This window comes from Equus caballus, chromosome 11 (assembly GCF_041296265.1).
Source record: "Equus caballus isolate H_3958 breed thoroughbred chromosome 11, TB-T2T, whole genome shotgun sequence".
Taxonomy (NCBI): domain Eukaryota; kingdom Metazoa; phylum Chordata; class Mammalia; order Perissodactyla; family Equidae; genus Equus; species Equus caballus.
Window position 1 is genome coordinate 45,718,949 of NC_091694.1, and position 24,071 is coordinate 45,743,019.

The 24,071-nt window shown below is 55.2% G+C and overlaps 1 protein-coding gene across 2 annotated transcripts in view; it reads right to left on the reverse strand.

Annotated features, from left to right (window-relative positions):
* Positions 1 to 13,857: 13,857 nt before the first annotated feature.
* RTN4RL1 (reticulon 4 receptor like 1) overlaps positions 13,858 to 24,071 on the reverse strand; it is a 67,389-nt gene continuing 57,175 nt past the window's right edge. Inside the window, exons 1-2 of one of the 2 annotated variants that reach the window (XM_014737210.3) lie at positions 17,987 to 18,550; positions 13,858 to 16,979 (exon numbers count right to left, since the gene is read on the reverse strand). In XM_014737210.3, coding sequence (XP_014592696.1) covers positions 15,655 to 16,979; positions 17,987 to 18,521 — 1,860 coding nt within the window. In that variant the 5' untranslated portion in view covers positions 18,522 to 18,550 and the 3' untranslated portion in view covers positions 13,858 to 15,654. Of the gene's footprint in view, positions 16,980 to 17,986; positions 18,551 to 24,071 lie in introns of those variants that run through there. The other variant, XM_023653220.2, reaches the window with a different exon arrangement.

Genomic DNA, 24,071 nt, shown 5'->3' on the forward strand with positions numbered 1-24,071 from the left:
CTTCCTCACCAAAAAAAGAAAGAAAGAAAAGTGAAAAAAGGTGTTGCCTGGCTTTGAGGAAAGGCTAGATGTTACAGAGCCAAAACCACAGGTGCACCATGGACTGCTGGGAAACTCCCGCTGGCAAGCAGAAGGTCCAGTGGGAGGTGGACTAGTCCTAGAGAGAAGGCTTTTCCCTGGGAGCAGTTCTCCAGATGGCTTTGGCTCTCATAGTAGGCTGAATGGTGGCTCTCCAAAAGAAATGTCTAACAGAACCTGTGAATGTTACTTTATTTGGAAAGAAGGTCTTTGCAGATGTAATGTGAAAGATCTTGAGAGGAGATCATCCTGAATTAAGACGGACCCTAACTCCAATGACAAGAGTTTCAGAAGAGAAGAGAAGGAGAGAGGAGACACAGAGGAGAAGGTGATGTGAAAACAGAAGCAGAGACTGGAGTGATGCTTCTGCATGTCAAGGAACACCAAGGATTGCTGGCAGCTACCAGAAGCTGAGGGAGGCACGGAACAGGTTTTCCCTCAGAGCCTCCAGGAGGAAACCACCCTATTGACCCCTTGATTTCAGACTTCTGGCCTCCAGAACCAGAGAGAATTTCTGTTGTCTTGGCCACCTGGTTTGTGGTCATTTGTTTCGGCAGCCTGAGGAAACGGACGCAGCTGTTGTTCTGCCATCTTGAATTCTCTCGTGCTCTTTCAGCTGGGTCAGTGAGGGAAACCACGGGTTCACTCAAGTTTCCCTCGTATTCCATGAACCTCTGGGAGCCCTCACTCCTGGGGTTGTCCCGTTAGGCTCCTCAGCTCAGGACTCTCTCTTCCCTACCCCCAAATGCTTCCTGGTGTCTGCTTTCTCCCACATCAGCTCCAATTGTGTCGTGTTCTCAGTGGGCTGGCATTTCATTGCTTAATGACGTCCGAGCCACAGCATGAAAGAACACAGGGCCATCGGCAGCAGGCCCAGGCCCCATGCAAAAAGGCACACCAGCAACAGGAAGAACATTTTCAAAAGTCACCTAAAAATAAAAAAAAAGTAAAGGAGCACCAAGCATGCCATAAACAGCTTTCAGCCACAGTCCGCCAGCCATAAATTTAATCTGTTTTGACCTGGACACAGCTGTTTCCCTCTCCTTTCTTCAGCATCTTATTCTGAACTGGCAGCAGCCAAGTGCCCATTGTCATCGGCAGTGAGTTTTCATGTTGAAAGATGCTTTAATGAGAGAGTTGGCACCACGCTCTGCACCTCAGCGGTTGTTGTTCCCTCAGCAAAGTTTTTAGTTAAGGAGTTTGGGGGTTTTGATCTCGAAAGCACTAGAGAGATAAGCTGGAAGGCTGTGTGGTGACATTCCTTTGGAGACAAGCACGAGCCAATGCTGTTTTCCAGCAGCTGCAGATCAGCCTGCAAGCGGTCTGGAGGCAGACCAAGCAGCAGGGGTGGGAAGGCTGGGTTATCCCATCCCGCCCACCGCAGCCCCGACCCAAGCCCCCTGCTTTCTCCTGGGGGAACACCAGAAGCACTGGATGTGCTTCTTTGAGCTATGATGGCCCGTCCTGCTTTTCAGGAAGACGTGTTTGTTCTCTGTGCAGCCCAGGATTAGCATGGAAATAGAGACATCATTCTTTAGGGGACCTCTGTTGACATCTCCCTCACACATCAGTATTGGGGAATCAGTCCCTGGGCTGTGCTCTGAGAAGAGAGGATACATTTATCCTGTCTCCTGGCAGGTGGTACCCAAGGAGCTCTTGCATCGGACCCTGTCACTACAGAATGTCAAACGCTCTGGCTGTCTCGGATTCTCCCAGCCAGGCTCAGATGTTTGAGGAGCAGGGGCCTTTCTAAATCTCAGGACTGAGAAGAACCTTTCAAACCATTTTCTTTCTTTCCTTCTTCTTTTTTTCTTTTTAATAGTCTTTTCTCTCTGTGTGAAAGCACCGAGCACTGAATGCTGCTGAAAATGAAGGGAACTGTCAAAAGTCAGAAAGGAAGGGAAAAATCTAATGTTACCCCCAACAGCAACAGCTGAAAGGTGCTTCATGACGGGTCCTCACTCCTCAGCAGGGTGGAGTACCTGTGCCAGCCTGATTGCCACCAGTCTGCCGCCCTGTGTGGTCACAAGGAACTCAAGCACCAGGGTACCCTTTCAATGATGCAACATTTAAACAACGTCCATTTACCTTTCACGCACCTCTGCTTCATGTCTTAATTATCAGCAGCATTTGACTTCCAGGGAAGCCTCTTTTGCCCGTGGAATCTATTTCCTCCTCCTCCCCAGGACATGCTGTGGCCTCACGTGTACAGTGGGGCGGCGCATTCTGTGGCACCAGATTGTGATCTGGGGGAGAAGGTTGGGATCTGTAAGGCAAGATTGCTGCTCGGAGAGAGGAGGTCTCTCGCAGAAAGGCAGCATCTTTTAATGGAGTCCTTAGCGGTAGCAGAGGGAGGGGCACTGGAGGGAGATGCAGGAAGCTGCCGCATCAAGTGTAAATATGATGATTGTTGTCTCTTTCTCGGGAAGTAAATAAATCAGCTCAATGTAGATTCGAGAGGTGGCTGGTGATGCTGTGTACTTACAAGGCGTCCTGAACCTGGCCTCTTCAGAGTGCTTCAGACGTTGATTCATTGCGCCTTCCACCAGCCCACAGAGGGCGGGAGGTGGAGAAAATTATTATCTCTTCTCTAAACCAAGGGACTGAGAGAGGTTAAGTGGCAGTATGTTGGGAGTAGAAGGCGGCGGTCCCAGTGCTTCCGCCACTAGATCATGCTCCACTTAGAAGCAAGTAATTGTCAGGTAACCTATTTTTCGGGGGCTAATTTCAGCATATGAGGGCTTTGTCTCCTCCGTATGTTTCTTTACCTGAGAAATGTATGAGCTTACAGAACAGGAAAGCACGACTTTAATCACGTGCCACGCTTGTCTGGGGGCCAAGGGTCCAAGCGAGAGAGAGAGCAGGAGGATCTGACCCACCCCAGCCCCACCTAAATGGAATCTTTTCGGCACACGGATAAAAATTTTGGAAGGGCAAATGCTGTGTATATGTGGAGTCATGAGGCTTATGGCTAGGGTTTCATGAAAATGTGGCTCTGAAATTGTTTTCTCATTAAGAATCTGTTGACCAAGTGTCATGAGGAAGGACTCAGGCCGGGAGAAGTCGCCAGATGCTTCAGCCGTGGGTTCTGCTCAGCAGCCCATGCTGAGACAGTGGAGCAGCAGCTGGGGTTTGCAGGTGGGTGAAAAGTGCATGGGTCTTTGTCCTCCCAGGTTTGGAGTTCCATCCTGACTGTAGGATGGGAAAGTCAGGCAGTGAAGAAGGGAAGAGAGTCAGACACCAGAGGGACAGCGCATTGGAATGATTCTCTGCAGTTCTGCTGCCACCTGTTGGACCACCCGGGGTTTCTTCACCCCAAACCCTGCAGCTCTCCCCAGGCGCCCGAGAATGGGAGGGGAGAGCAGGTGAGTTGCCAGCAGAGCTGTGTCATGCGCGTTACCAAGGAGCAGGTGAACAGAGGAAACTGCCTTCCGAGTCCCCAAAGACCAATTTCCTCCAGCCCCAGCAAGTGTGCAGAGCCTCCACCAAGTCCCACACGTCAGGGAGGCTGCGGCTCGGTGTCTCACTGACGGCACGGCAGACGGATGCAAAGCCCGCACCTCCAGCCACCCGGGAGAGTGTGTGGCTCCTTCTCCCAGGGAAGGCACATCTGGGCATGCCTGCCTGGGCATCACCTCCTCCCCTAGAGTGTCCCCCAATAGGGAGCGGAAGCTGTAGGAAGCCTCGTCCTTGTTTACTTAGCCCGAAGCCGCAGGGCCCAGACTGATCCCAGCTACACTGGGTAGGCCTGTGGGGACATATTAGTACGTTTAGCACTGTTGCAGGTACCTGCTACCATGATAGCGATCTGACGGGCTCCTGCTCCCCCCGCCCCCTGCTTTGCATCCCTCCCCTTCATTCTCTCTCTTCTCCTCCACCCCCCCTTCTTTTTTTTCTCACTCAGCCTCTCTGCTGAATTCTGCATTGACATCAGCACTTCCAAAAACAACAACAAAGGAAAGTAGGTCACTGGCAGTTCCAGGTCGGAGCTGGGCCCTGGTGCCAGCTGAGCCAGGGGGTGCAGCCCATCTCATGGAGAGAAGAGGGTCGCCCCAAACTCTGTGCCTGCTGCCTTGCAAATGGAGCTTAGTCCCCCCCCCCCCATATTCTTAGGGGGAAGAAGAGGAATGCACATGCGTACTGTGTGTTTGCATGCCAGCTCATGGACGGGCAAGGTTGGGGCTCCTGCACGGAGGGCAGCACTCTGTGAGGGGGAAGCCAGCCTGCAAATACACATGTTTGTTCAGACGCATGTGTGCACAGGGCCAACGGCTCTGCCTTCTCTGCCCTCTTCCTCGGGGGCTCCACACGTCATGTTTTCTCTGCTCTCTATGGTCAGAGAACTCCCAGTTCTACTTGAAAGATTACCCAACACACTAATTGGAACTCCTGCTATGATTAAAAAGAAATTTCAGATTAAAGCCACCATGCCATAGAGCTCAGAAAGAAAACAGCTCTTTATAAACCCAGCAGGAGCAGATTTTAGGGTTGTATTTTTTTTTTTTTTAACTTGGAAAAAATGCATCTTGCTGTTTTTCTGCCCACCATGAGTCAAGTACAAATAGCCACCAGGTAGGGCCCAAACCATAAAGAAAGGGGCACTTTCGAGGAGATAGAATTGCAGCTTCCCCCGCTTTTTTTAATTCAACGACTGTAATGCAGTTATCTCTGTGAGCCCGGATCCTGCCTCGGCCGGCCCCTCTGGCCTCCTGACTTGGGAGATGCTTCCATCCATTCCGGGTCAGCCTTTGCCCAGGATAAAGCTTTTATGAGCAGCTGAGGGTGAGGAGCCCATTTCAATCAAGCTCCCTGAAGCGATTAGCTCTGGGGGTCCCCAGAGGCAGCCGGGGGGAGAGAGAAGCTGCGGTCAGTAAGAGGCCAGCACAGAGCCGAGGGCAGCACTTCTGAACAATTTCACTTGCAGGGCTGAGCTCATCGCAGTGAGACTTGTAGCTCTCAGCAGCTGGGGGAGGGCGGGCGCACACTGTCCCAGGTCCCCTGAGCATCTTACCTTCTAGAGCTGCCCCTCTTGTTTCAAGAGGGGAAAAGGTCCTTCCAACTCCTCTTCTACTCCAACCGTCAGCCCCAAGCCCCCAGCCCCTACTTGAGATTTTAAAACTTTAACAGTGAATCCAAACCCTCCTCAGAAGGAACCATTTGGCTTTATGTAAGTAAAGTGTCTCCTTAATATCGGCTTCATTAAAAGACTCAAGAAAAGAACATCAATGTTTGCTGATGGAAGAGTGTAATTGTCTTTAAGGGTAATTGGCTAATTATTGCAGATAATTGTCTGCAAATAACGGAGAAGCAGGTAATAAAGAGAAAGCAGGCTGCACAAAGGGGTTGGCACAGGTACACAGGCCCCTCGGCATGGGTGGGGTGGGGTTGGGGCCAGGAGGGTATAAGGCAGGGACAACACTGCCCAACTCCCCCAAAAGCACCATTCTCAGAGTTTTAGGATTCTCTAGAGCACTCAAATTCCAGAAAGACTTTGGGCCTGCCTGGGGTGGTGAACATTTTATTTGACCAACTAGAGACACTGAGAAACAACCAGCTGCTCTGCACCAATACCATTTATTCATCAAACAAAGATCTTTTCAGGACACTCCTCTCCCAACCCCAAATAAGGTCACGATTTCAGAGTAAAGGATTATCTTTAGATTGAATAAATTTGGCTTAATGAAAAGCTCGCTATGTCAATGTTTCATTGCAAATTGGTAAAATCGCAATTGCAGACTCCCCAGGGCTTCAAACTGGTGTTTGGACACTGCTGTTCCCGGGGAGCTTTGCTCTGCCAGCGGCCACAGCTTTGGGAATGAAGAGGAAGCAGAGAGCCTGGGTCCAACAGGGGGTCGCCATCTCTTCTTCTGGTAGCCTCTCCTCCTTTTTTCGTCCCCATTTCCCTCATGTGAGAGAGTGGGGAAGTGCACAATTTGGTCAGAGCCACGTGGGACGAAAGAACAAATTGGTGAAGAATAACAATTTCCTCCACCGCCTCCTCAGGGTTTCCCGCCCACGCTGCCCTTACAGCCAATGATGTCACCCCAGAGGCAGAGCGCCACCTGTGGGTCAGGGTGGGGAGTTGCAGAAATGCCTAGGATTACCTGGAGGTTGGTTTGGTTAGCGTGAGACCTGTAGTACTTAGCCTTGTCCAGGATCTGATGAAAAGCTCTATCTAGAAACCTGCAAATTCCAAGAAGGACTTGCATCAAATTCCGGGGGGTTTATGGACATACTCCTCCCTCATCCCCCCAACCCTGGCATGGACCCTGGTTGAGAACCTTGAATCTGGGCAAATATATCTCATCTTTCATTTCTCAGTCCAATGATAAATTTTCTCTCTAAATCCTAATGTTTCATTCAGAAATAGCCAAGCAAAAATGTGACCATTTATATCTTTGTCCCTGTCGGAAGATTTATTTTTTCCTTATCAAAATTGTTTAAATGTAAGAAAACTCTACCTAAATAGGTAAATATCATTAACTAACAATAAATTTAGAGTTGAAAAAATAACGTGAAATTATGAAGATGTTACCATTGGGGAAAACTGGGTGGAGGGTATACAGGACCTCCCTGTACCTTTTTTGGGGGGAGATTCCTGTGAACCTATAATTATTTCTAAATAAAAACAAATTATAAATATAAATTCCCTGAACAGTCCCAAGGTTCACAAAAAGCTCTGAGGTGAGGCCAAAAATCAACCATCAGAAATGCTCAGGGGCCGGCTGGGTGGCGCAGTGGTTAAGTGTGCACGTTCTGCTTCGGCAGCCCGGGGTTCCCCGGTTCGGATCCTGGGTTTGGACATGGCACTGCTTGGCAAAAAGCCATGCTGTGGTAGGCATCCCACATATAAAGTAGAGGAAGATGGACACGGATGTTAGCTCAGGGCCAGTCTTTCTCAGCAAAAAGAGGAGGATTGGCAGCAGGTGTTAGCTCAGGGCTAATCTTCCTCAAAGAAGGAAAAAAAGAAATGCTCGAAGCACAAAGAGTTATAAAAAATGCAGTCACTTGAAGGGGGCGGCTAGGAAGGAACCCATTTTATGTTTGTGCACAGGAACCCCCCACATAGTTCTTGCAGGCCTGACTGTCAGCTTCAAGGCATCCTTTGCCCACTGTCTCCCTTTCACATGGTGGGAGCAATTCCCCTCATGGTGCCCTGCAGGAGGAAGGACCATGGGGCTGAGTCTTCCTTCTTCGCCCGCACAATTGGCATCTGTTGCAATTTGCGTGGGGTCCTTTCAGAAACGAGGACCCAGCTACAGCTGCCAAGAAACTGGAGAAGCAGTCCTGGCCAGCGTGGGCGTTTTCTGCTATTGCACCTCTGTTCTTCGTAGGAAGGAAGACAGAGAGCAGGGGCTCTGCCAGCTCCTTCAGTCACCAGGTTGGCGACCTCAGTGACCTAGTTTGGGAAAGTTTAAGGGGTCAGGAGAGGGGAGAAAAGCTCCAGGAAGAGCAGGAAGACAGATCTGACTTCCTCTCCAGGGCTTTTGCGAATCAGTTCTTCTGAGGTTGAATTTCCTAGGGGTGGGAAGGAAGGGTTGGGTCCCCCAGGGTGGTCCCACTCTTAGCCAAGGGTCATGTGGGATGGGAGTCTCCGCTTGTGACCCCCCGAGCCTGCGCACAGTGCTGGGATCCCCTCCGCTCAGGGGAGGAAGCGCAGGGCTGTGTGGGGAAGAGCCAGGTCTTGACTCGGAAGCGCGGGTTTGAGTGCGTAAGAGGCCCATCTCTTCATCTAGAGAATGGGGATTATTATCAAATCTCCCCAGTTAGTTAGGAGGTTGTGTCTACGAGGGGGCCTTAAAAACCTGCAAAACTATCTGATTCTAAGTTGCTTTTTCATTTTTCACTTGTCACTGGCCTTAGGAGAACAAACGGATGAGGAAGAAAAATCTGCGAGGAGACAGGGCCGCCGCCCGGCTGGAGCCTGTCTCAGGGGCTGATGTGGGTCAGCGGCTCTGAGAAATGAAGCCGTTTCTGAGCGAGAAGGCCAACGGGGAGTGGGCCGGAGGAGGCCGCTTCTGACTGTGGCCGCCCGGGAGGCCGAGGCCAGCACTGGGCCCAGTGTGAGGCTGGTGGGGAGGAGAGAGGAGCTGGGAAGGCAGCAGGAGTGGCTGCAGAGAGAGCTTCCCCTGCATGCATGGCCTGTGAGGCAGGGAGGGACATTCCTCTGTGGGGTGGTGGGAGGAGATGGGGAAGGATGGCAGCAGGACAGGTCTGGGGTTGGGGGCAGCTGGAGGCAGACAGTTCACAGAGGCTGTGCCAACAGCAATGTCCAGCCCGAACACCCCATGTCCTCCCGGTCTCCCCTCTGTGGGCATCGGGCTGAGAGCAAAAGGAGACCCACTCAGGGTGGGTCTGAGAGTCTTTCCTGATGAGTGCTGGTGAGGGCAGGCAGAGGCATGGGCAAAGAGGAGACTCTGGGGGTGTCTCCTGGAAAGGAAACTGGTGTGGAAATTCAGAAGAACCTGTACCTTAGACTTGCAAAGTGCCAGACGCTTGGTGGCACTTTAAATGCCACAGATAAAACAGTGAAAGACTCTCCAGGTGGCAGGCGAGACGAGGGGTCAGGGACCTTGGAGCCTCTGAGGCTCAGATGCTGGAAGAAAGAATAAAAACACCTTGGAGACCCCTGTGACCCCTGTGATGGGGGGAGAATGTCAATGCGGCCTAACTGGCCAACTGGCGGGAGCTCGGAGCTGAGAGGCTCAGGCCTGAGGGACGGCTCGAGGGCTCTTCAGAGCCGCCTGGCGCTGGGAGCCACACAAACCCCTGCAGGCTCCAGGCTCGGTGGGCAATGCCTCGGCCCAAGATTGGGACCAGAATCTGCCTCTCATTACACATCTGCCAGTGTCCCTGACGGAGGTCACCAGCGTGTGGGAAGGGCAGGCCTCGTCCCACCCTTCACAGAGGCCTCTGCCCCTCTCCTGACACCCCCCTTGTAATCAAATAAGGGGGCTGCTCTTGGCCGAAGGAGGCTCCACACGGATGATCCCTCATTCACCAGGGACCCAGGGCCTGGCCAGGGCCACATACACATTGGGCCGTCAAATCTGTGGACTGTGTGAATGTCCCACACTTGGTTGCATGAGGGACAGTGCCAGGACGTGGTGCCTGAGTGATGTGTGTGTGCACATGTGTGTAAAATGGTTCTCTCCCTGTTGTGCTCTCCTGTCTGTCTGTCTATCTGCGTCTTTCCCTGGCTCTGACTGTTTGGCTACATGACTGCCCCGTAGGGTTGTGCTTTCTCTCTCTGAGTGACGCTGTATATGTATGCCCTGTGGGGTCTCGCATAGACTCCACCTGCACTTACCCATCCAGTCCACACCCGACCTCATCCCCCGCTGAGGTTCCCTCTGTGGGTTTGTTCTGCTCACTCCTCATCACTGAGAAAATTTTCTTTCTTTCTTTTTTTTTTTTTAAAGACTGGCACCTGAGCTAACACCTGTTGCCAATCTTTTTCTTCTTCTTCTCCTCCCCAAACAACCCCCCAGTACATAGTTGTAGTCTCTGGTTGTAGGTCCTTCTAGTTGTGGCATGTGGGACGCCGCCTCAGCATGGCCTGATGAGCGGTGCCATGTCCACGCCCAGAAGCTGAACCAGAGAAACCCTGGGCTGCCGAAGTGGAGCATGCGAACTTAACCACTCGGCCATGGGACTAGCCCCAGAAAATTTTATTTTTATCCTCTGGCTGGAGTGGTGAGTGGCCCCCTGGACACTGCCACATCTCAATGTCCAGTCAACTGCCATTCAGAGGGCATCACTGTCCTGCCTGTGATTGCCCCTGAAGCTGGTGGTGCGGGTGATGTGGAGCTGGTTGCCTCCGAGGGCTCCCACCTGTTTAGATCCTCAGCACTTGCGCTTCCTTCTTCCTTCCAGTCTGTCTCCTGGGAAATGGTACTTACAGAGATTGAAGAGTTTAATACATTTCTCGCTTCCTCTCTCTTTTCTGAGGCCCTGAGAGGGAGCAGCAGAAGCTGTGGCTGGCAGGGGCCCCCCGAGATGCCTGGGTGAAGGAGGAGCGGGGGGGGGTGTGGAGCCTCAGCCAATTTGGAAAGCACTGTGACCCAAGAACATTTTGCAGCAGCAATGTCAAATCCTGCCATTCAGGCGACATGCCATTAGTGTGCATGCTGCCACACAGAAATCGGTGACAAAAAGGCACAGCCTTCTCTACCCTCCCAGTGCTTGGAAACTAACGGCTCTAATGAGAAATGAGAGCTGAAAGGAGAGAGATGGGGGGCAGGCCACATCCGTGCAGGCTGGTGCCGCATCTCGGAGGAGGCTGACCCACTTCTTTTGGAGGTAAGGAGCCATGTGGACCAGCCCGCTGAAATGCCACTTGAATTACCCACTGCTTCCTGCACAGGGGTCTCCTTTATCCTCACTCCTCCCTCGTGGCTCCTGGAGGGAGCCCTGTCAACACGGCCCCATAGCTACTTTCTTCTCTTCTCTTTTTCCCCTGGGGTATCCTGGGTCCCTTCACCCAGTGGACTTTCTAGGGCCATAAACTACCCTGATTCCAGCAGCCCTCTTAAAAGAGGCAGCGTGAGAGAGCACAGGTGGGCATGATCGTGCCAAGCCTCTCTTTTTTCCTGTTTTTTTGATTGTGTGGTGAGTTATTTAGCCAACAGTAGATGTTTATGTATATTTTTTTAGAGCTTGTATTTATTAACAGCCTGCAAAGGGGGAGACCGGGAGATTTATACTGAGAGCGCATTGAGTTAAAAGGGACAATTAGAGGAGCAGAAAGAGATATCGAGCATAGAATTGTAAAGGATATTTTAATGCACAATCAAAGGTTCTTGAGATATTTTCCAAGTAGACAGAAGGTAAAAGAAAATTGGCCCATTACGAGCTGATAGTGGGGGATTGGTGACATGGGATGGAGTAATGGCTGATGGGCTGCACTCCTACTTAGAGGAACGTGAGGCCAGAGAGCCCGACTGGGAGGAAATGAGCCAGAGTGTGACCACAGCCGGCTCAGGAGGCTTAACAGGAGATGTTGGCCGGGACCCCATCAAAATGTGCCCTCGCCCCTAGTCAGTCACAGAATGTGCCCAGAGAAAAGGTGGGCATCCTCTGGGTCAATGATGAGTAGGGCCCTGAGAAGCTGGGTCCCAGAGATGGGGTCCAGCCAGAGACTGGTGGGGACAGCTTGGGGGGGGTTGGTGAGAATACAAGGCAGGATTTTCTGGGAGCTCCTGAGGCCCTGAGGCTCGCAGCCAGCTCCAGGGGCCCTCCCAGGAAACTTGTTCTCTGACCCTAAGCCCTGAAGCTCATCCTCCAAGAAGACTTCCTGGACCCCTGCCCCCTCAAACCTGCCAACAGGCCTTCTGGAGCCCCATTTGTATGGTGGCAGAGTGCTGGGTGATTAGTTAGGTGAGAAGTAAACATTTGCTAAACGGGATTTTTGGCTCCCTGGTAGTAAACAGTCCCTAGCATGAGAGAGAAGCAGGGGACAGTCTGGGGGCTCTGGGGGTTGCTGATGGTCAGCCCGAGCGGTACATGTGCAGGGGGATGTGGGGGGTCTGTGCTCCTGTGCTTGGAAGCAAGGAGAGGGGCTGAGGGCTGAGCGCTGCGTGGATGGGAAAGGAGAGAGCGCGGGAGACAAAATGGTTATGGGATACTTTCCGAGCTTGGAAGCAGCAGGTGTCTGGGAATGGGCCTCTGGCCCAGGCAGATTTCCAGAGAGCGCTCCAGCTTGCTGGCATGAGGAAACGATCCGGCTGAGCAGAGGAGGCAAGTTGCAATGATGAAACCCACTGTTGAGGAACATTGGCAAGCGTGCCACGGGTGGGGACCACGTGCTTAGAGAGAGGCTGGAGGAGTGGGGTAGGGAAGAGGACCCCAAGTCGGGGGACCACATCTCCACTTCCAGAGTTGAGTCCAAGTCCCTGAGTAGGATCCCCTCGGGGTCTTCCCCTTGCCAGGCTCACCTCCCACGCCTCCCCCAAAAGCATTCCCAGTCTTCAACTCACAGTTCTTTGCTGATACCCCAAACGCAGTGCTATTGCATGCCTCCAGCCCTCTGCCTGCAATACTCCCCACACTCTTTCTCTGGCTACCTCCTCATCCTCTGAGAGCCAGTGGAGTGTCACCTCCTCCTGGAAGCCCTCCCTGACTGCCCCCACCCCAGCTGAGTTTCTCACTGCAGTGTGGGGGTAGGGGATGGTGCTTACCAGGCACCAATCTTACACTGGTTTCACCAATCCCATACTTGTTTCCACATCTAGGCTCTGAGCTCATTATAGGACAGCCACATCTTCCCACTTTATGTCCCTAGAGTCTGGCCAATGGCTGGCACTGTAGGCCCTTGGTCAGCATTTGTTGAAGGAAAGGTAGGGAGCCAGCCATGCTCTAGGGTCCTGGGAGAAGCTTGTGTGGAGAGACTCTGAGACCACCAGTGGCCACCCAACCCCTCCTGAAGGCCATGCCCCCAGAGTAGAGGGCTGTATGGCCAGAGGGGAGAGAAGGAGAAGAGGAGATGGCTCCCTCCTGGGGCCTCTGGAAAGTGCTGAGCAAAAATGGCAGAGGAGCTGGCACCATCAGGAACAAAGGATGGGTGGCCTCAGGCCCTTGGAGGAGGACAGGATTCCCAGGGCCAGGAACCCACAGCTTCCTGCCCTGCACCACCCAGGAGGGTGGTGGGTCTGGTGAATAGAGGGGGCCTTTGTTTAGCCCCCGACTTGTCAACTTGCTCTGATGTATTGGGCAATGGTGTCATTGTAACTGAGTAGCATGCGAGCTTCTGAGTGACAAGTGATGTCATCCACAGTAGAGCTGCTTTTATTCCGTCTCCTCTTAGAGGAGAAATCTGCTAAAAATACACTTGGTGTCCTGGGCCCCTCTGTCTTGCCTCTAATAACTGTCGGCAACTAGAGACTGTGCTGCACTTGACAGAAGTGGATCATTTATAAAACATTAGCATTTCTTGTACTGACATTCCACTTCCATATTACAGGACTTACTAAGTCATTTAAAAAAAAAATTAATAAAGTCTTTGGACTCTTGATTTTCCCACCGAGGGCTTTGCTGTCTAAAGTTGGAAATGAAATCAACAACATAACAACATCCTCAGGTTCTAAGGGACAGCCAGGACCTGGCACTGGCCTGCGGAAGAATAGGTGGACAATTGGGGAGCAACCGAAGTACAAAGACAATTTGTTCTGCCATCATCGGGCTCCCTTTAGTGCGTGTTTCCAGCCTTATACAGGGGAGGATCTGTCCAGGCCTGAAAACACAGCCCTTCTCCCTCTATCTGGGGAACTCTCTCCTTTCTCCGAGAACAAAGAGGCAGGTGCAGCCTCCAGACGCCATCTACCGCTGTCTGGGTCGGTCCCTGGCCTCCTGGAAACCCTTCGGGGTCCCAGGAACTAGCAGTTCCTTTCCAGCCATCCCTGAGGCCCCCAAAATTCAACAGCTCAGAAGGCTCTTAGGAACAGGCTGAGAAGCATCCAGGACCAGCCTGCTCTGGGGAAAGACACAGAGAGGGTGCCGGCCCAGCGCGGCCAGAGTGTAGGAAGTGAGTCATATTCTGTGCGGGTGAGGGAAGAACCAGCGAACAGAGAACAAGAGTGTGTGTGTGTGTGTGTGTGTGTGTGTCTGCGTGTGTGTGCACGAGCGTCCCTGTGAGTCAGCATGCCCCTGCCCCATACGGCTCCTCCTGCCAACAAATGTGCTGTGTTCCCAGAGCTGTGCCCGGCCAGGCTCGCCCACCCCACGAAAGCCCGGGATCTGCCACCCCTTTAGGAATGCGGGGTTAGGAAATGAGAAACAGGGTTCTTGTCCAAGAGAAATTTTTTTAATTATTATTTTTCTTTCTTAATTGGATTCAGTGTTTCTTGCTCCTCACACACATCCTCTCTGGTGGGGAATTCAGGTTTGTGCAAAGCGCAAGGGATATTGTGCTCGCCCGGGGCCCCAGCCAGCAGCATGGCCAACCTTGATCAGTTGGAGCCCCTGTCTCCTGTCTGGGCTTGCCTGCTCCGTTCCCTGCACACCCCTGCTCCTGCCCCTGAGTCTGACCCTCTGACCTCTGCCTGTCCCTGGGCATCTTCACAAGGGCCAGGAGAGACCGGGCCTCCGTAATGCAAAAGTGCCTGAGATGGTTCTTGAAATTCTCTCTTTGTTCGCCTTCTGCTAAGGCTACCTGATGCTTTCTCTCCTGTCACCCTACAGAAGGCCCTCACTGGGATGCCCATCAAAGAGCCTCAAGGAAAAATTCAGCAGCTGAGCCATGCTGGAGGCCTGGGCTCATGCCCAGAGTCTCGCTGGCCTGTCCAGACCGTTGCTGGCAAACCCTAGGCTGACGACACTGCCCAGCCCATTGGACTAACACTGTGGATGCTGCCTTGCCCATCAGCTTAAAAGACCCAAAGCCCCTTCCTTCCCCTTCTCCATCCAGCCTGTCTCCAGGGCCTGGCTCCCTGAAGTCCAACAAGCCGCTTCTCACTTCTCACTCCGACGCCAACAGCTACCATAGTGGGGGAGATGGGGCGCTCTGGGGCGGCAGACGGGCTTGTGTTGCATATAAAAACATGGTGATGCTCTAAATAGCTAAGAATATTGGTCCTCTGAAGTGATTCTTGCTGCCTCCCCTTCTCCCTGACTCTCCCCACTGACCCTTTGCACTGAGCCCTGGCAAGCCCAGGTTACATGGGGACGATTGTTGCCAGGTTGGGATTCTAGACAAAAATCCTATAACTCTTTTCTTGCTAAAAATCACCAATACAATCCTTAGTTCATCAGATATAGTTTTCCGTATAGTTTATAAACATGAGAAGACATACAGTTTGGTAAGGGAGTGGGGCGGGGACCTGTGCATTTGTGTGTATATATATATGTAGAGAGTGTGTATATATATAAGTGGACGTAGTTATAAAATTGCACCTCCTCTGAGAACCTCGTGGAACACGATGGAGTTCTAAATTTCAGCCTCTGATGATCTTTCCTTTGGTAGTTGGTTCTTGGAGCCCAGCAGTTGGGCCTGGGTCTGCCAGGGTTGCCTGAGACATCAGGAATGAGAGGCGGTACCCGCCAGGGAGGGGCTGAATGAAGGTGGCACATGGTTAGATTCAGGGCGGGTTGACTAAGTGGCCTCAAGTAAGAGCCAAAATGCCAGCTGCTCATATGCTCCCAGACGGCTGGTTGACCCAGCCTCATGAGTGAGCCTCGTCTGTTCTCCTCTGGGTCCTGCTTCCTCCGGGAGTGGTGGGGGCCCTCAGACCTCTCCAGATGACCAGGATTCCACAGAGCCCGGCTTCTGTGCGTGGGGCACTGTCCCATGGTTGCTAAGGAAGGATTCGCTTCGCGCACTTTAACTGCCTTGCTGGATGGATGCTGTCCGTGGGTGCTTGGCAGGGGCTGGCTGGGATGCTGGGTGAGATGTACTGATTCCCTCCAGCTTGGGGCTGTACACTTTGGGTTTATAATCCACCAGGCGGGGCCCAGACAGCAGCCAAAGCCTCTACCAGCCTTTGCCTGAAACCCAGCTGATCCTCCACTTGTAAAAAAAAGAAAAGAAATTCTGTTCCTTGGTGGACGTGTGGCAGTGCTGGGTGCTGGCGTTTCAGGTCCTCAGCGGAGAGTGATTGCCAGCCCCAGTATCCAGGCCAGGAATGAGGCCCCCAGGGAACTGCCCGAGGAGGCCTGCTGCACCCCGCTGGGGGCACGGATGGGGGTCCTGCGGGCACACTTGCCCTTCCTCTTGGGCCGTGCCGTGGGCATGATGTCAAAGCCGAACTTGTGCTGGTAGTCGGGGGCGTAGTCCTGCAGCTCGTGGGCCTGCTTGCCGGCGCCCACCTTCGAGACCTGGTTGCGATTCCTGTGGCTGGTGCAGTTCTTGCCTGGCTTCTTGTAGCCCTGCCGGGAGCCAGGCAGATGGCCACGTGGGTGGCCCTTGTCCCTGGCGGGGCCGTGGGGTGGGTGGTGTTCCTTGCGGGCGGCCCTGTCGGTGGTGGTGAGCGTGTGCGACTTGATCTGGTGAGGGGACGCTGGCCCCGTGCAGTTCCGGAAGTCCTCGGCCCGCAGCAGCTTCAGGTCCTGGCCATGCCGCAGCTCGGGGGATGCACAGGGGACGGCAGAGCTCGAGCCTCGGAACCTCCGCAGCCATTCCCACAGGGAGCGTGCCCGGCAGCCACAGTCCCAGGCATTCCCGTTGAGCCGGAGGAACTCCAGGGCCCCCAGGGGTGCCAGGCAGTCACCCTGCAGCTCAGTGAGACTGTTGTTGAAGAGGAAGAGGGTGGTCAGCCTGCGGAGGTCATGGAAAGCCCTGTGGTGGACCCACTGCAGCTGGTTCTCATGCAGCAGCAGCCGGTCCAGGTTCACCAGTCCCCGGAAGGTGTCCTGGCCCAGGCTCCACAGCTTGTTGCCATGGAGGAACAGGTGGCTGAGGTTGACCAGGTCCACAAAGATGTCATCCTGGAGGTACTCAATGTGGTTGTCCTGCAGGTAGAGGTACTGCAGGCTGTGCAGGCCACCAAAGATGCCCGCTGGCAGGGCACTGAGCCCACACTTATAGAGGTAGAGGGCATGGAGCTTCACCAGGCCCTGGAAGGTCTCGGGTGCCAGCGTCCGCAGCTGCCGGTTGTCGCCGAGGTCCAGCTCCTCCAGGTGCACGAAGCCCTCGAAGGTTCTGGGGTCAATGAAGGTGATGTTGTTGGAGTAGATCCACAGGGTGACCATAGCGGGGCTGAAGTGGCCCCTCTGGAGGAGGGTGATGCGGTTGTTCTGCAGGAAGATGCGCTCGCTGTCCTCTGGGATGCCCTCAGGGATGGCATCGAAGTTGTGAGCCTGGCAGCTGACTGTCATGGGTGCTGGGTAGCACACGCAGTCCCGCGGGCAGCTGCCACCCAGGGGCAGCTCCCCGGCCAGCAGCAGCAGCAGCAGTTCCACACAGCACCCTGGTGGGAGAGAGAGCACAGCCAGTTCAGGGGCTGCCTGGGGAGGCAGGAGCCAGATGGGTGTAGGGCAGGGGCAGGCATCTGACCCTCCTTGGCCAGCTGGGGCTCTGTCCTTGTCTTTGCTGTGCTCAGCAGTCTGGGATGGTAGACCCCCAAAGGCCTGTCTCCTGATGGGAGGAAGGCAGGGGTCAGGCCCCCATCTGGGGCTAGATACCCTGGGGCCCACCTCTACTGGGAATTCTAGCCCCGGCCTGCACTGTGAGGTAAGTTTGGGCTGAAGGCTCTGAACCCTCATACTTCCCTAGCTGCACCCTGCAGCGGCTGGACCCTGCCCCCTCAGGCTCTGTCAGCCCCACCAGGATAGGGGTCACAACCTATGGACACAGCAGCCAGCCTCCTGTTCCTGTCTCAGCTCTGCCACTTAGTTGCCATTATCTGCGAGGACAGTGGTGCAGACTCCTGTTCTAACAAAGTAAATATCTCATGTGGAGTCCTGAGGAGCCTTTTTATTTAAAATTGTCCCAATAACAAGCAAAGTACACATGCATGACACCAAAGTTCATCTTGAAAGATGTCTCATTTACAGTGCCTTCTGCGTTCTCCTCTATGCAACATGCAACACCCCTCTGTGCCTCAATTTCCTCATTTTTAAAGAGTAATAGTTGTCCCTTACAGAGCTGTGAGGATGTACTGAGAGGACACACGTGTGCGAAGGACTGAGGAAGGCACCGGGGCTGACGGGCTCTGGGACCCATGAAGCTGCCAGAGTGAGGCCGCCCCTCCCCTGTCCCCGCCTCGCTGGAGCTCCCAGGCTGTGGCTGCAAACCAGGCCTTGCCTCACGACTGTCCGGAGCATTTCCTCTGTAGCTTCCCTCTAATTGGGCATTAATTAGGCATTCGTTAATGGATCCTTAAAATAATTTATTTTCGGATGCGTCCAGCCTGTGGTCAGATAATAGCCCCGTGCTCATTATCGGAGCAGCCTCATTATGGACGATAGTCATTACCTGCCTTTTTCCAGGGTCGCAGCTGCCCCGGGCGGCCTGGCAGGCGCGCTGGCGTCAGGGAGACAGGCTCCGGGCCTGCAGACCTCCGCCCTGCAGGGCCAGGCAGCCATCTCGTCCCTGCCTGGGTTGGCCTCCTGTTCCTTCCCTTCCAGCCTGGCCAGACGGGCCTCTCGGGAGTGCCGGGCGCCTGGGGCAGCTCAGCTGACTCTTCCCGCTGCCAGCTATGCCCAGAGCACGGAGAGCGAGACGGCCAGCCCTCCTGGCCACTCCCAGCCACCCGGCTCCCAACCTCACGCTGGCCACCCAGGCGGGCTCCCGGGCCTGTCACCGTCTCAGCCGCCTGCCCAGCCCAGGCGTGGGTGGGCCTCGCCACCACTGCCACCCTCTCGTTCCTGGCAGAAATGGTGTTGTAAATAAGTGACAGCTCCCAGCTGTTGGGAGTTATGGGCTCCCAGAGAGTGGCAGCTGCTTCCTGTTCCCCTGTAATCACATAGCTTTGGCCAAACGTTTCCAACACATAAAAATCATCATGCATAATTTGGTTTTTGCATAATTGGGTTCGGTTGTGATTTCAGAGCAATTATGACCTCGGTGGCGGTGGTGGCAGTGCAGCTGTGAGGACCCTTTCTGGGCCAGGCCACACTCTACGCAGCCCCTGCAGTGCCTTCAGCCATCGTGACGGCTGGACAGCCTGCAGGCCAGAGGCTGGTGCCTCTCCAGCCTCAGTTTCCCTTCTGTAGGGGATGACCGCTAAGCCTGCACTCCGCACATAGCCAGGGAGTTATGCCAGCGCCCCTACGTGGAGGCTTGGCTCTAACCTCCAGCCCCCTACTGCTCACCTCAGTCTGGCCAGGGCCCCAGCCCCGCAGGGGGAGGCAGGAGTGTGAGGGGATGGGAGCCTGACTCTCAGGAAGCATTCCTGCTGCCTTGAGCCCCCAACACCCAGGGCTGGGAGGGGGCCTAACCCACACTGGCCGCGCCTTCCACAGAGCCCGCCATCCCTTTTCACTCTCAGCCAGGGCTCCTCACCCCTGCCGGGGCTGCTGTCTTCTAGGAACCCTGCCTCGGGGGGCAGCCCCCTGCCGCTCTGAGGGAGCCCAGGGCTCCCCTCTTAGCTCAAGGGCATCACGGTGCTCACTGCGCTGAAGGGAACAGAGCCACAGCCGTGACCCTGTGCTTGTGGGACACATGCCACACCAGACCCCCGGGGGGCCAGCAGAGACAAAGGCATTCCTTCCCTTAAGTCCCAGCGGAGAGACGCTCAGTGTGGGGGCGGCGGGGAGCGTGGTAGGCGCAGCACTGATACCGCTTGACATTTGTGCGGCTTATGGAGTTTACAAAGAGCTCCGCTCGCGCCCCCCCTGACCCTCGGAACTACCCTGTATGGTGGTAGGGGGGTGGTTTCTCCTGCGCCCTGACCCAGGTTGGGGGCAGACAGCCCTTCTGCCGGTTATGTGGCTCTGTCTCTACGAGGCCTGGAGGTGGGGTTCTCTGAAATGGTCCCCAGAGAAGCAGGGGGCCCTATGGAGAGCCGCACCCCTCCCTCAGATGGGGCCCCCAGGGAACGCTGGGCCACAGGGGAAAATGGGCAAAGACCCCGGTTTGTGTGAAAAAGTCAACTGCCCAAAAATCTAGGCATGGGCTTAGCAGCCGGCAAGTGAACACACTGTGGCAGGTGGGAGGAGTCAGATAACAGGTCTGACAGAGGGCAGGAGCCACAGCATCCTTCCTCTGAGAGGAGCACAAAGGATGCTGGGACCCCAGCCAGCGCTTGGAGCTTCAGCACTGCCTGGAGGCAGGGGACCCAGGCCCGGGAAGCTGCCCTTGCAGCTAGCCCTGCCCCTCCCATTGGCACTGCAGTGGGTCTCCGCTCAGTCTGCTTCTCCACCCTGGAAACTGGTCCCACCTCTAAGGTCTTGGACCAGCTGTCTCAACCAACCCCACCCGTCCCTGGCACCCCCTGGCCCTGGATCATCACCCTGCTGGGTTTCTTCCCACGGAGGCTGGCACTGCGTTGCTGAGGCTCCTCCTGTGCCCCCTCCGTGTGGCCCATGGGATCCCCGACCCGCTGACTGCTGATTAATGTACTAACAATGAGGCTGGTACTAACAATGCACGGCCTTCGCCGTGCATTTTAAAACTGCAAATTAGCAGGGATCCAAGTCTCCTCAGAGGAGCCTTGCACTCCTTCCTGTCAGCCTCTTCAGCCCCGTCCTGGGTGGGGCAGGGACTGCTCTGCCTGAGGGGGCTCTCGCCCTCTTCCACAGGATCTCCTCCTCTCCCTCCAGGGTCATCCACCTGACTGACTGCTCAGTTACTCCCAAACCGCCCGGCCTCCCTCACATCACTGGCACCTCCGTAGCCTCATTTGCTCCTTCCTCCATTCAACACTTGTCACTAGGGTCCTGGTGTGTCCAAGGTGCCAGGGCAGGGAGGGACCCAGGGAGGAAGTGGGCAGGTCCTCATGGGTTCACTAGCAGATAGGGGGTCTCACAAGACCAGGCCGTCCATGTGCCAGGGCCCAGAGTAGGCACCGAGGGGTATGTGTGTGTGGGAAGCTCAGGGAAGGCCCCTGCTGCCCCTGTGCCACCTTCTCCACAAACCCCTCTGCTCCCCTGTCAGCAGAGAGGATGTGCAGGAAAGGAGAGCTCATATTTTTTCATGTCCTCCTTCCTGCAAACCCCAAACCACTCACCTTCTGGGCAGGAACCTGTGGGAGCAGAGGTGAGTGGCCTGAGCATGGGCAGGCACCTCTCTCAGTCCAATCAGCAGCCCACTCATAAGATGTGCTTATGATAGTCCCATGGGGGCTGGACCTGGTGGGATGGGTAGAAGGGCATTCCAGGCAGAGGGCACAGCATGTGTAAAGGCACTGAGGCAGGGAAGCAGGTGGTAGGCCCCCATCTTACCCCAGCCCCTCTCTCAGCCTCTAAGTAACCAGAGCTCCCAAAGAGGCAGTAACACCAGCTCAGCTTGGCAGGGGGAGGCCAGAGAGCTCCCCACTGGGACCAGCACTGACAGGGCCCCTGCTCCAGTCCCAGGCCAGATGGTCAGTGTGACAGGAGCCCTGCAGCTTCCTTGCCCCTGGCAGCAGGAAGAGAGCTAATGAAGGAGGACCCAGCCCTAGGCATATACCAGGTTCTTTACACGCAATCCTCACAAGGCCCCCGTGGGTGCTGCACCATTTCACAGAGGAGGAAATGAGGCACGCAGAGGGAAGCAGCTGGCCAAGGCCACACAGTTGGTGAGCAGGGCAATGGGGCAGGCTTCGCCCAACTGACTTCTAGGAGGAGCTCCACACTGCATGGGCAGGGCAACCTCATCTGAGGCTGGTCAGGCCTCCCTGGCCCCAAGGTCTCCGGCCTCCCCCTGACCTGAGTCTGGCACCTGTCCGTACTGAAGGGGCTGCCTCCCCCTACACCTGTGCAGGGACAGCAATGGCATCCCCACGGGTCTCCGGGCAGGTCCATGGGGCTCTCTGAGGCTCAGAGATTGGTCAGCCCTGTGGTCAATACTTCTGGCTCTGCAGCTGCCCTCCCCCGGCACAGGGCTGAGCTCTCCCCCGCCCCCTGCCCCAGCCTTGCCAGATGCTCCTCTCTAAGCCAATCAATGCTAACCGAATGGCTCTGCTGGTCGGATAACAGCCTCAGGCCAGGCTGGCTGTGCTCACAGAGCTACTGGCGCCTCAGGACACTTGGCACAGTCCCTCTGAGCTGCAACCAAGCACAGGCCACTTCCCGGTGGGCCTCCTCTCCCCACTCCAGCCTAGCCCAGCCCTGGAGACAAGGAAGCCAGCCAGGGCAGAGCTGGGCTTCCCTCCTCGGCCCCCACTGCTGGACATGGGACGTTCGCTAGGACGGCCAGTTGCTCCCTGTCCTACAGCACAGGGCGGTAGGATGAGCACAGGTTTGGGAGACCTGGGTCCCAGCTCCCCGACTTAACAAGTGTGTCCCCTTGCTTGTGTGAGCCTCATTTTCCTCACCTGTGAAATGGGTAAGATCATTTAAAGCTCCCCCTGGCCCTCTATGTCTGCAGGTGCCTGTATGCACCTGCCTCCTCCATCCCTCCATCTGTCAAATGCAATCCATCTGAAGCTGAACTGCCGCTCCCCTGCAGGTGCATCTTCGCCATCTCAGGTGACGATGGCTCCTTCATTCCGACTACTCAGGCCAAGAACCTCAGAGTCCTATCGACTCCTCTCTCTCTCACCTCACACCCAATCTGTCAGAAATCCTGCTGGCTCAACTTCAGAACTTATCCAGAATCCACCCACTTCTCACGGCCACCACCCCAGTCTGGGCCGCCATCATCTCTAGCCCAGACTGGACTGTTGCAACAGCTTCCTGAGTGGTCCCTGTGCTCCCACCCTGACCCCTACATCTCTGCTAACACAGCAGCGAAAGAGAGTCAGAGCATGTGGCTCCTGTGCTCGCACCCTCGGGGCTCCCATCACACTGATAAGAACCCTCCAGGCCTTCAGCACGTCCAGAGGTCTGCCCGGGCGCTTCCTCTCCCCCTTCTCCCGCTCCCTATCCCCCAGCCTCATTCTTGCAGCTCTCTCACACGCTGGGCAGGGCCTGCCTCCAGCCTGGTGCACTTCCCAGGATATCCCAGGGCTCCTGCCCTCACCTCATTTTCTGGTCTCTCCCCGTCACCTTCTCAGTGAGCCTTCCCCAGCGGCCTATTTTAAATGAGCCCCTTCCCTGTTCTGCTTTCCCCCAGAACATCCGGCCTCTTCTAATAAATTATAGCATGTCTTTATTTATCTTGTTGATTTTCTGCCCTCCCCTGCCCCACTGAGCATCAACTCCACAAGGACAGTGATTTTGTCTGGTGTGTTCCCCACTGTACACCCAGGGTCTAGAACGGTGCCTGGCACACAGTAGGTGCTCAATAAACACAGTGGCTCTTATTAGCACTGAGGCCTCCAGGGTGAGAGCAGAGACTTGGCCTTGGCTTTCTCCCCAGAGCTCCTTGTCCTTCGCAGGGGTGACGGCAGCGAGGGGTGTTCTGGGAGGCCGGGGGAAGGTTGACCACGCAGGTCTGCCTGGGACTCAGGGGTTTCCCAGGATGCAGGACTTGTAGTGCTAAAACTGGAAAGTCCCAAACAAACCAGGACATGTTAGTCAACCCCCTGAGAGACAGGACTGTGCCCCCCACCACCCAGCCAAAAGAACTCTCAGGGGCACAGAATGGGGAGGGGACAAACAGGCAGGCAGGAAGCACGAGTGTTCTCCGGACGCCCACCTCTCAGGCCCTGTGCCTGCAGCCCGGGAGGCAGGCCTGGGCTTAGACGGAGCTTGTGTGTGCATGTGTATGTGTGTGTGCATGCGTTCGTGCATCTGTGCACACCTGTATGTGTTTATCTATGTGTGTGAACATGGCCATGTGCACACGTGCATGCACATATCTGAGTACACGTGTGTATACATAAGCACACGTTTGTCTCTGGAGACCCTGGAGCGGGCTGGCAGCGGGACCCTTTCATGCCGTGCATCCCTGAACTCCTTCCCGAGCAGGGGCAGGGCCCTCCTTCCAGCCACGCACCCGGCCTGTGATAGCCCCGTCTTATCTCCCTGCTCACCCTGGCTTTGCCTTTAGCTCCCGCTCTCCTCCTGACACGCTGAATTATGTACCCACTCCAGGTCCCTCCAGCACACCAGGCTCACCCTGGCTGGGAAGTGGGCGGCCCCGTATTGAAATAACCTTTCAGCTTTCATCTGCCATGGCTAGTCCCCCGAGCAGGCCTGGCTGGGAACGCCGTGCTAATTGGGCTGCTGAGCTCTCAGGGGGCCTTGTTGGAGCAACCTCGGGCTCCCCTATCCTCTGTCTTTCCTCATCTACCCCTCCTCACTGCAGGGGTCCCTGTGTGTGTGTGTGTGTGTCTGGGAGAGGGTGCTAAAGGCTGGCACGGGCGGCTCTGTATCCAGGCACTGCCTGGGCTTGGGATCAGCCCCAGTGGGAGCACATTTCGTCTGGGCAACCTCAGGCAGGTCCCTCAACCTCTGAGGCCTCAGTTTCTTAGGCCAGGAACTGGGAGTCAGAGCACCTGCCTTATTGGGCATGGGCAGTGCTCAGTGAGGCT